At 43.6% G+C, this 12,885-nt stretch overlaps 1 protein-coding gene across 1 annotated transcript in view; it reads right to left on the reverse strand.

Moving 5' to 3' along the window:
• dhx36 (DEAH (Asp-Glu-Ala-His) box polypeptide 36) overlaps positions 1-12,885 on the reverse strand; it is a 73,505-nt gene that overhangs the window by 36,000 nt on the left and 24,620 nt on the right. Inside the window, exons 7-12 of the mRNA XM_078410511.1 lie at positions 11,080-11,154; positions 8,757-8,923; positions 7,107-7,188; positions 6,008-6,151; positions 5,379-5,484; positions 2,607-2,694 (exon numbers count right to left, since the gene is read on the reverse strand). Of these exons, the coding sequence (XP_078266637.1) occupies positions 2,607-2,694; positions 5,379-5,484; positions 6,008-6,151; positions 7,107-7,188; positions 8,757-8,923; positions 11,080-11,154 (662 nt within the window). The remainder of the gene's footprint in view (positions 1-2,606; positions 2,695-5,378; positions 5,485-6,007; positions 6,152-7,106; positions 7,189-8,756; positions 8,924-11,079; positions 11,155-12,885) is intronic.

The following is a 12,885-nucleotide window of genomic DNA, read 5'->3' on the forward strand; positions in this document are numbered from 1 at the left end:
GTAACTCAGCGGGTGAGGCAGCATCTCTGGAGAACAGGGTCCTTCTTTGGACTTAAACAAAGTTTCTCAATCCAGCTCCTAACATGCCATATGGGTTAAAGTTTATTGTCAGGTGTACCAAGGTACAGTGAAAATAAGACCCAGGTGTAAACTTTAAATGTTATATAGATAAAGCATGAAAACTGCCCATCAAACCCACTCCTGCCATCAACCACCCATTTCTACAAATCCTACATCAATCCCATTTTTGATTCTCCCCACATTACCATTCATACCTCCTAGATTCTACCGTTAACTACCCACTACGGGCATTTTACAGCAATCAATCAATTAACCCACCAAACCGCACATCTTTATGACATGGGAGGAGACCAGCACACCTGAAGGAAACTCACATGGTCACCGAGAGAACATACAAACTCCCCACACACACACACAGCACCCCTAGTCAGGATTGAACAGAGGAATCTGACGTTGAGGAGTTCTACAGATTCCTCAGTTCCGCCCATCAAGTGTTTACATCTCCATAAATCAATTCAAGGAATGAGTTCCAGACCCTCCAGGAGGTGGCACAGTGACAGGGTAGCTGCCATACAGTGCCAGAGACCCGGGTTCAATCCGGATTACAGGTGCTGTCTGTACAGAGTTTGGATGTTCTCCGTGACATTCACGGGTTTTCTCCAGGTGCTCCGGTTTCCTCCCACACTCCAAAGATGTACAGGTTTGTAGTTTAATTGGCTTGGTAAAATTGTAAATTGTCCCAAGTGTGTAGGGTAGTGCTGGAGTGCAGGGATCGCTGGTCTGCATGGTGGGCCTGTTTCCGCGCCGTATTTCTAAACGAAACTAAACCCTCGTAACATATAGGATGAAAATATTTTCCCTGAAATACCCTCCAATTTGTTGACCAAACCCTTAATTTAAAATAAATGTTGAAACCACACAGCAAGTCAGGCAGCATCTGTAAAGAAAGAAATAGTTTGTTTCAAGTCAACGGCAGTTCTGACACAGATGCTGCCTGACCTGCTGAGTATCTCTGGCATATTGTGTTTTTATTTACTCTCAACAAAAACCTCTCCAATCATGACAATGCCCTTGTAAAATGTTCTCTGCTTCCTCTCTTAGTGTTATGTCCTTCCTGCATTGTGGGGAACAGAAGCCATGTTTCAACTATTTAGATTCAGATTCTTGATTAGTAAGGGAGTTAGTGTTATGGGGAGAAGTCAGGAGAATGAGATTGTATTGTCTTTCCGCTGACTGGATAGTACGCAACACAAGCTTTTCACTGTACCTGACAATACATGACAATAAACTAAACGCAAACCCAACTCAGAGGGAAAGATTGAATGGTGGTGTACATTCACTGGGCTGAATGGCCTACTTCTGCTCCTGTGACTTATGAACTTATTTAGACTTTGGAGAGAGTGGAGAAACAGGCCCGTTGGCGCACCGAGTCAGCACCGACCAGCCATCACCACTAGCCCTATCCTAAACACAAGGGACAATTTACAATTTTACCAAAGCTAATTAACCTGCACACCTGTATGTCTTTGGAGTGTGGGAAGAACGTACAAACCGTACAGGCAGCACCCGTAGTCAGGATTTAACCCGGGTCTCTGGCACTGTAAAGCAGCAACTCTACCACTGCACCACTGTGCCACACATTAAACTCTAGCATGGCCTCCTTTTCCCTGCTGTTTTATAAGCATACCTCAACCAATAAAGTGTTTCATCTACTATTTTCCTACCTCCATCCACAGCATACACTTTCCTATGCACTGGCTTTGTTTGCACTATCGTCTACTTCTCAAAGATTCAATGTAATTTGACATTTGTCTGCCCAACTACTTTATTAATGACTTGTGACAGTCTGCAGCTTCCCTCCTCTATCAATCACACGTCTCTTTTAATCTGTGGATTTTTTAAAGCATCCCTCTTGCATTGGACTCTGAACACTTGAAATATATTGCAAGTCATGGGACCTAGCACTGAGATCTGTGGAACCGCAAAGCACTGCCTTCTGTTCACTAGAGTACCCATCGATCAAGCAAATGCAGAACTTTAAATCCAAAGACAACTTCAGAGTCATGAACCAAAGGGGCACTGGCTCCTGATCTTCAATCAATTTCCTTTGCTGATTTTGGATTCAGGAGCTACCAATTTTTAAATTTAAATCACAAAGCGCTGGAGTCTGAAGAAGGGTCCCAACCCCAAAACAACACCTGTCCGTATCCTCTAGAGATGCTCCCTATCCACAGTGTTACTCCAGCACCCCAGTAACTCCCCATAGTCTGAATGCACGCCCACAGCGATCCCCATACACTAACACTATCCGACGCACACCTGGGGCAATTTTACAATTATACCAAGCCAATTAGTCTTTGGAGTGTGGGAGGAAACCGGAGCTCCTGGAGAAAACCCAAGCAGGTCACAGGGAGAATGTACAAAATCCATACAGACGGCACCCACTGGTTTGAACACAGGTCTCTGGCGCTGTAAAGCAGCAACTCTACCGGTGTGCCACCATACTGCCCTTAGGTAAGATCCATACCATCAAGATCATGCTGTCACCAAAACCCCACAACAAAGAATGCTATTATCACTGTTACCTGATTTAAACATGGTTTGTGCAGTTAGAAGGTCATTCAAGGTGCTGATATTGTCCCAGCCAGGAAGGAACACCAAAATGGCGCCATCCTGCAAAATAGGTTATAGTCCAAGCGTCACTGAAGTCAGTACCAATGATAATAGACAAATAAAAGCAGATGCTAAATAGGTTCCTTGACCAATTTGCTTTGGAAACATAGTAATTTTAATACATTAATATACGAGGAGTACCCATTTTGCATCAGAGACATAATAAATCATTAGTTAGACTAGTTCAATGGTGTGCATTGTCATCACAAAACTGCTGAATCCTACTGTTTGGAACGCAATCAATAAATGCTCCACGATTAAGACAAGATTTGTAGCCTTTACATCCAGAATATTTACGGAATAAATAAAACACTCATCCATTCCATTAGAAACGCTATGCTAATTAGCTTTGATACATTCTTAACTTGCAATAATGCAAATTTGCACAACGACTTACAGGCATTTGGCAAAACATTAAAAACTAGTGTGAAATATATTAGAACAGAAGAAAGTTGGGAGTTAATAGGTGGATAAATAATTTCTCCTACACCAGCATTACCCTGATGATGTCCTACCAGCTGATCTCTAATTCTCAGTTCAATGTCCTTCATAGCAACCAAGGGGCGGCACTGAGGGGCAGTGGTAGAGTTGCTGCTTTACAGTGCCAGAAATCCAGGGTCGATTTTGAATAAGGGTGCTGTCTGTACGGAGTTTGTACGTATTCCCTATGACCGTGTGGCTTTTCCCTTGGTGCTCTGCTTTCCTCCCACACTCCAAAGGCGTGTAGTTTAATTGGCTTCGGTAAAAATGGTAAAATGTCCCTAATGTAATAGCGCTAGTGTACGGAAATCACTGGTCAGCGCGGACTCAGTTGGTCGAAGGGCTTGTTTTCGCGTAGTATCTCTAAACTAAACTACCATTTTGAGTAGAAAAGGGGACATGATTCACAAAGAGAACATCATAATTTGTTTGCATTTTCCTTAGCTTCCTCCACTGAAACACCATAAGATGATTAATGTGGCAAGACTTTGCTGTCTGAAGGCATTTGGCTGGACCTCAATTGCTCTTTAATCACTAACAGCCCTTGAAGCCCCATATATATAACTAATGCTGCAGAGTTTAAGAGATCACCCTTTTAACTGAGGTATAAATTGCTCAAGCATCTTATTAAATGGTATAGATGGGTTATTAAGCTAACTGCTGCGTGATTATCTCAGGGAAAACATGGGTAGAAATCAAAGTGCACGTTGTTGCCCATTCCAAAAGCCTTTTGGTGTAAACACAGGATTATTTAAGTAACTGCAGGAAAGGTTCATTTCAAGAAGACACGATTAGATTATTGAATTTTGCTGAAGATAGACACAAAATGCTGGAGTAATTCAGCGGGCCAAGCAGCATCTCCGGAGAAAAAGAATGGGTGATGTTTTGGGTCAGGACCTAAAATAGAGCTTTGAATTAATTTAGAGATAAGCATGGAAACAGGCCCTTCAGCCCACACCGACCAGCGATCACCCCATGTACCAACACTATCCAACACACTAGGGACACACACACTAATTTACAATTTACAGAAGCCAATTAACCTACAAACCTGTATATCTGGAGTTTGGGAGGAAACTGAAGCACCCGGAGAAAACCCACAATCACAGGGAGAATGTACAAACACCATACAGACACCACCATAGTCAGGGTCAAACTTGAGTTTCTGGCGCTGTAAGGCAGCAACTCAACCACTGTGCCACTTTGTCGCCCTCTGTTGCCTTGAGAACAAACAAGGCAAATAAGACTATAAGACCAGAATTAGACCATTTGGCCCATTTGAGTCTACTCCACCATCAATCATAGCTGATCTATTTTACCCTCTCAACCCCAGTTTGACAAGAGCACAAAAATTAAACATTATTCAAATAAATCATGGATATTAAAAACTTGTGTTGCAACTCTGCGACTGAAATAAATTTGAGCACCGCCATAGTGTCCAAATGTTCTGAGAGCTTAAAGAATTGAATGTGACTAAGCCCACCTAATTATACAGGCTGAGTAACTGGCTAAAGATCCTTGGTACTGGGGAACTATCCGTGGCAGTGGTGCAGCTGGTAGAGCTGCTGCCTCACAGTGCCAGAGACCCGGGTGAAATCCCGACCTCAGGTGCTCTCAGCACATTCTGCACAGTTTGCACATTCTCCCCTGTGACTGATGTGGCTTGCACCTTCCTCCCATATCTCAAAGGCGTGTTAATTGTCATCTGTAAATTGGCCCCAGAGTGCAGGGAGTGTATGAGAAATTAGGATAACGTAGAACTAGTGCGAAGAGGTGATCGATGGCCTGTGTGAACTCGGTGGGCCGAAGGGCCTGTTTGCATGCCGTATCTCTAAACTAAACAAACAAGCACATTGATTGGGAACCTAAGCAAAGATAACCACAAGGTTTGTAGCTCTCTTAAAAGGCCAACCCTCCTGTGAGAGAGAAAACTACATTAAATAAAACCTCAAAAACATCTTAAAGAACAGCCGGTTTGCAGGGCACTTAAAAGTGATGTTCCCTTCTCGGTAGTTAATGTATGCGCCAAAAATACAACTAGGAATTGGAGTGATTTGACGCAGGAGAGTGTTTAAAAATACCCAAATATACAACATTTCAAGACAAATTGTCGATCAATACTTTATTCTGACGCATTGTGCACTTTCAAACTGAATAGACTATGTTTCAAAAATTTTATACATCTGTTAAAATAAACATCTTACCTCTTCAGAGAGAACAATGTGCCTTATAAGAGCTACAATCAGATTAAGATCTATTCTATCATCATCATGCAGAATTTCCAAGGTCTCGATTGTACTGTCAGAATACCTAGAGGAATGGAAAGATGAAAGGGAGTCAGTTTGATTGTCACATCATACTCAATAAATAGAAACGTAGTTCTGGAATTGATTGAAAGATACAGCATGGAAACATGCCCTTCGGCCCATCGAGTCCAACTTGAACATCGGTCACCCGTTCATACTAGATCTATGTTATCCCACTTTCTCATCCACTCCCTACATACTCGGGGCAAATTACAGAGCTCAATTAACCTACAAACCTGAACAACATTGGAATGTAGGAGGAAACCGGAGCACCTGGAAGAAACCCACATGGTCACAGGGAGGATGTGCAAACTCCACACTGACAGCACCCGGGACTCTGGAGCTGTGAGGCCGCAGCTCTACCAGCTGCGCCAATGTGTGGCCGGTTCTAATGAAAGGTCACCAACTTGCAAAATTAACTGTTTCTCTCTCCATAGCTGCTTCTGGGTCTGAGCACTTTGAGGTTCCACTGGTTTGTTTTAAAATTGAATGTAAATCCTACAAATGTCTCTGTTACCATAACGCACCTTCCTTGCAACTCTCTCACGTACGCAGGCCACTGCTCCTGATATTCCTCTTCCACACGTTCTTTGTCCGGTCGCATCATGCAGCCTTGCATGAACCTTCTCTTGGAGGACGGTCTTCGAATTTCTTGGTTTTGCGGACTATAGCTGATGCGAAATGCAAATACACATATTAATAAGAGCAGAGACTGTCAATTAATTTTAATCATAATCTCCCCATACTGATTTTCAGCAGATTTTAAAAACAACTGCTCATTGTATCGGAGTTTGAGGGGAGACTTTTTAGAAGTATATAAAATATAGAAATAGATTGGGTAACCCCAGAGTCTCTTGCCCAGAGTACGGGAATCAAGAACCAGAGGACATAGGTTTAAAGTGAGAGGGGAAGATTTAATAGAAACCCGAGGGGTAACTAATTTTTTACACACAATGTAAGGCGTATGGAATGAGCTGCCAGAGGAGGTTGTTGAGGCAGGTACTAACGCAAAATTTAAGAAACATTTAGACAGGTACATGGATAGGATAGGATTAGAGGGATGTGGGCTAAACGCAGGCAGATGGAAGTAGTGGAAATAGGACATGTTGTCGGAGTGAGCAAGTTGGGCCGAAGGGCCTGTTTTCACGCTGTATGACTCGACAATTATGAGAAGCATAGATATGGCAGACAGCCAGAACCCTCATCTCACGGTGCAAATGTTTAACATTGGAAGGTGCAGCTACAAGATGAGCGGGGGAAAGTTTAATGGAGATGTGAGGGGCAAGTTTTTTCTATACAGAGTGCTGGGTATTTTGAACGCATTGCCAGGGGTAGGGGCAGATGTAGATATGATAGTGGTGTTTAAGAGAGGCTATTGGATAGGCACATGGAAGTGTAGTGAATAGAGAGATGTGGACATGTACAAGTAGCTGAGACCAGTTTAACTCGGCATCATGGTCGGCACAAACATCGTGGGCCGAAGGGCCCGTTACTATACTGTTCTATGTATTCCATTCTTTTCGATGAATACAAATTTCTACACTTGGCAAAGGGAACAGAACATTCTGTGCACATCTCATTACAATAACTTCAAAAATCCAGCAGACCATTGACAAAGTGACTTACTGAAGCAATTCAACTACATCCTCCAAAATGTATTCTTTCACAGGGAAGGTAAATCCTGGGATATGCAGCATGGGACAGTTGCCTGCAGGAAAACATAGCAAATAATAATTATGAACAAAATATTTACCCACCGTAACAATTAGTTACAAAGATACACTGTCTCTAGAAAGACACAAAGTGCTGGAGTAAATCAGCTGGTCAGGCAGCAACTCTGAAGGGCATGAATAGGTAACATTTCTGGTCTGGACCCTTCTTTAGACTGACCAATCTTGTTCTCAAGAGATGCTGCCTGACCCACTGAGTTACTCCAAGACCGTGTGTATCTTTTCTCTGTCAACCAGCACCCGCAGTTGCTTGTATCTCCATTCCATTGCCTGCATGCTACCGAGAGCTGTTCATGTTGGAGTATCTATATACTAAAACTCTCGTTTGTTTGTTTGTTCCTGAAATACAGCCAAAATGGCACACGGTAGCGTGACAATTTTAGGCCCACCCTATTCACCGTTGTCCCTTTGGTGCTAATGGAAGAAGTTTCATTGAAATCGGTGTTATATGTTTTAAGTTATTCCCATTTAAAAGTTTAAATCTATACCCTAGGGAGGAAGGGCGGAGGGAAGGTGAAGGTGGAGGGAAAGGGGGAAGAGGGAAGGGGGAAGAGTGAGGGGGGAGGGGGAGGGGAGGGGGAAGGGGAGGGGGAAGAGTGAGGGGGAAGAGTGAGGGGGAAGAGTGAGGGAGAAGGGGGAGGAGTGAGGGGGAAGGGGGAGGGAGGGAGGGAGAGGGGAGGGGGGAAGGTGCAGGAGAGGTTTGGGCCCAACAGTCCACTTGGTCTAGTATTCCTCAAAACTGTCACAATTGAATATGTTTCTGAATGATACTCACTCTGATCCTGAAATAATTTGGGTCAGGTTACATGAGAACAGCAATAAAGGCTAGCAAATGTTAAACTCAAGTGAGCCGTGTCTATAACTACAGTGGAGTATCCATGAACTTTTATGCAAGATCTCAATGTCCCCAACTGCCCCGTACAACGATGGCCAGGATTCCAAATGCAGAGGTTGAATTACTATTGACTATTCTCTTTTGTAAATTTCATTGTACCCACAGACATTAACACAGGCAGTTCCCATGTTATGCAAGGGGTCCATGCCTGTCAATTTCTTCATAAGTCAGAAACACAAGTCTGAGAATGCTGATGCATGCAGTGAATCCCAGACCAGTGGCAGGCCATGCACACTGCAAGAAGGTATCCAGAATGGAGATGACTGGGTAATTTCAATGTTAGTCAAACTAGATAGCGACACTGTCCCAGTCTGAAGAAGGGTCCCGACCCAAAGCGTCACCTGTCCATGTTTCCAGAGATGCTGCTTGACCCGCTGAGTAACTCTAGCACTTTTGTGTCCTTTTATTCAGGACCATTCTTCAAACGGAAGGCTTCCAACCTAAAATGTCACCTATCCATCCTATCCAGCACAGATGCTGCCTGACCCATTGAGTTAAACCAATACTTTGATATATTTGGCTTTATTTGGTGTTCGCTGGACTGCTGCCTACCATCTGCCCACCACACTGCGACTAAATAGGTGACAGTGCTAGCAGTAGACAGCAATCCAACAGGTTGAGATTCCACTGGAGTTTTTCTATTCCACTCACCGAAGTACACTGAAAATTGATCAGCATTTAGAGTTGCGCTCATTAGTATCACTCTTAAATCTGATCTGAAGGCCAGAATGTCCTTCACAATGGTCATCAGTACGTCCGACTGTAAGCTCCTCTCGTGAACCTCATCCAGAACAAGGTGACTGATGGTGGACAAAAGACTGGAAAGAGATTTTTAAATCTGTTAACAAGACCAGAGTTTGTGAAAATAAATTGGAACTTGACAAGTTAAGGTCATTTGCAACTTTATTTTCTTGCAATGGCTAACAAGGGAAATCAAGGATAGTATTAAAACAAAAGATGAAGCATACAGATTAGCCAGAAAAAGTAGCATACCAGAAGACTGGGAGAAATTCAGAGTCCAGCAGAGGAGGACAAAGGGCTTAATTAGGAAAGGGAAAATAGACTATGAGGGAAAAATGGCAAGGAACATAAAAACAGACTGCAAAAGCTTTTATAGATATGTCAAGAGAAAAAGATTAGTTAAGGCAAATGTAGGTCCCTTGCAGTCGGAAACAGGTGAATTGATCATAGGGAACAAGGAGATGGCAGACCAATTGAACAAATACTTTGGTTCTGTCTTCACTAAGGAAGACATAAACCGTCTGCCGGAAATAGCGGGGGACCGGTGGTCTAATGAGATGGAGGAACTGAGGGAAATCCAGGTTAGTCGGGAAGTGGTGTTAGGTAAATTAAATGGATTAAAGGCAGATAAATCCCCAGGCCCAGATAGGCTGCATCCCAGAGTGCTTAAGGAAGTAGCCTCAGAAATAGTGGATGCATTAGTGATAATTTTTCAAAACTCTTTAGATTCTGGAGTAGTTCCTGAGGACTGGAGGGTAGCTAATGTGAGGGAGAGAGAAAACGGGGAATTATAGACCAGTTAGCCTAACATCGGTAGTGGGGAAAATGCTAGAGTCAGTTATTAAAGATGTGATAGCATCACATTTGGAAAGTGGTGAAATCATCGGACAAAGTCAGCATGGATTTATGAAAGGCAAATCATGTCTGACGAATCTTATAGAATTTTTCGAGGATGTAACTAGTAGAGTGGATAAGGGAGAACCAGTCGATGTGTTATATCTGGACTTTCAGAAGGCCTTCGACAAGGTCCCACATAGGAGATTGGTGTACAAACTTAAAGCACACGGTATTGAGGGTTCAGTTTTGAGGTGGATAGAAAATTGGTTGGCGGACAGGAAGCAAAGAGTAGGAATAAACGGGTCCTTTTCGGAATGGCAGGCAGTGACTAGTGGGGTACCGCAAGGCTCAGTGCTGGGACCCCAGTTATTTACAGTGTATATTAATGATTTGGACGAGGGAATTGAATACAACATCTCTAAGTTTGCGGATGACACGAAGCTGGGTGGAAGCTGCGAGGAGGATGCTAGGAGGCTGCAGAGTGACTTGGATAGATTAGGCGAGTGGGCAAATGCATGGCAGATGCAATATAATGTGGGTAAATGTGAGGTTATCCACTTTGGCGGCAAGAACAGGAAAGCAGAGTATTACCTGAATGGTGACCGATTGGGAGAAAGGGAGATGCAACGTGACCTGGATGTCATGGTGCACCAGTCATTGAAAGCAAGCATGCAGGTGCAGCAGGCAGTGAAGAAAGCGAATGGTATGTTGGCATTCATAGCAAGAGGATTTGAGTTTAGGAGCAGGGAGGTTCTGCTGCAGTTGTACAGGGCCTTGGTGAGACCGCACCTGGAGTATTGTGTGCAGTTTTGGTCTCCTAACCTGAGGAAAGACGTTCTTGCCTTAGAGGGAGTACAGAGAAGGTTCACCAGATTAATCCCTGGGATGGCGGGACTTGCATATGAGGAAAGACTGGATAGACTGGGCTTGTACTCGCTGGAATTTAGAAGACTGAGGGGGGATCTTATAGAAACATATAAAATTCTTAAGGGGTTGGAGAGGCTAGATGCGGGAAGATTGTTCCCGATGTTGGGGGAGTCCAGAACCAGGGGTCACAGCTTAAGGATAAGGGGGAAGTCTTTTAGGACCGAGATGAGAAAACATTTCTTCACACAGAGAGTGGTGAGTCTGTGGAATTCTCTGCCACAGAAGGTAGTTGAGGCCAGTTCATTGGCTATATTTAAGAGGGAGTTAGATGTGGTCCTTTTTGCTAAAGGGATCAGGGGGTATGGAGAGAAGGCAGGTACAGGCTACTGAGCTGGATGATCAGCCATGATCATATTGAATGGCGGTGCAGGCTCGAAGGGACGAATGGCCTACTCCTGCACCTATTTTCTATGTTTCTATGTTTCTATACGAAAATGTGCAGCAATTTACCATTTAAATGCATACTTACGTATCGGATTGGAGCCACTGGAGGATAATTCCGGTGGTGCAGTACAAAATGGAGCCTTGTTTGCGTGGGATGCGACTGAAAAGCATGAACAGTGAAAAAATTAGCAGAATAGCAAAATATTACGCTCCAGCCCACCAATTATAAATCATGTTGCTCAGAACTGGGCATTCAATAACACTCGAGGCATTTATATATTCCCTTTAATGTTATTTCAAATTCCCCAAAACACTTCACAAATGGGAGTAAACTCGGAATGCCAACGCATAATTATTTAATGCCTTTAAGGAATAAGATTTCACAGAACAGTTCAGAGGCTTCAAGACGAGAAAGATTTTTCAAATCCAAAGACGTACAGGTATGTAGGTAAATGGGCTTGATATAAGTGTAAATTGTCCCCAGTGTGTGTAGGATAGTGTGAATATGCGGGGTTCGCTGGTCGGTGCGGACTCGGTGGGCCGAAAGGCCTGATTCCGTGCGATACCTCTAAACCAAAACTAAAGTCAAAGGAGGAGACATTAGGACAAGCTTCCCAATTAAGGAAAGTTGCGAGCAGAATTTTAAAGGGGAACAGCGATAGGCAGGGAATTCCAGGCTTAATCAATTGAAGTCATGGTCACCAATAGCAGAGTGAACCAAATGAGGGATGATGGAACACTGTCAATTTGGAGGATTACAGGGCAGGAAAAGAAATTAAGGCTAGTTTAATAGCAAAGAACATTTGACAGATTTAATGAGGTTTCATATATAATTTTCATACAAACCAATCAATTGGCAGCAGATACGGGGTCATAGAGTCAGAGTGTAACAGTGTGGAAACAGGCCCTTAGGACCAACTTGCCCTCACCGGCCTACATACCCCAGCTACACTAGTCCCACCTGCCAGCATTTGGTCCTTATCCCTCCAACCCTATCCTATCCATGCACCTGTCTGTTTCTTAAATGTTAGGATAGACCTTGCCTCCTCTGGCAGCTTGTTCCATACATCCACCACCCTTTGTGTAAATGAGTCACCCCTCAGATTCCTATTAAATCTTTTCCCCTTCACCTTAAACCTATGTTCACTGGTCCTCAATTCACCTACTCTGGGCAAGAGACTCTGGGCAAGAGACTCTGTGCATCTACCCGATCTATTCCTCTCATGATCTTATACACCTCATCCTCCTGCGCTCCAAGGAATAGAGTCCCAGCCTATTCAACCTCTGGCTATAGCTCAGACCTTCTAGTCCTGGCAACATCCTCGGAAATCTTCTCTGTACCTTTCCAGCTTGACAACATCTTTCCTATAACACGGGACCCAGAACTGAACACAATACTTTAAATGCTGCCTCACCAACGTCTTACACAACTGCAACATGACCGTCCAACTTCGATACTCATTACTCTGGCTGACGAAGCCAATGTGCCAAAAGCCTTTTTGACCACCCGATCTACCTGCTACTCCACCTTCAGGGAACAATGCACCTGCACTCCTAGATCCCTCTGCTCTACAACACTACACAGAGTCCTACCATTCATTGTATAAGTCCTGCCCACGTTAGACTTCCCAAAATAGAACACCTCACATTTTTCTGCATTAACTTCCATCAACTGTTCCTCAGCCCACACGGCCATTTGATCAAGATCCTGCTGCAATTTTTCACAACCATCTTCACCATCTGCAAAACCACCCACTTTTATCATAACTAATATGTAGCTGTAGTTAAAGAAGCTGTAGTTACGATGAACACTAGTTTATTTTGGTTTATTATTGTCAAGTGTACTGAGGTACAAGCCAATTAATTGGCAGCAGATACCACAACTGATATG

This window comes from Rhinoraja longicauda, chromosome 13 (genome assembly GCF_053455715.1).
Source record: "Rhinoraja longicauda isolate Sanriku21f chromosome 13, sRhiLon1.1, whole genome shotgun sequence".
NCBI classification, from domain to species: Eukaryota; Metazoa; Chordata; class Chondrichthyes; order Rajiformes; family Arhynchobatidae; genus Rhinoraja; species Rhinoraja longicauda.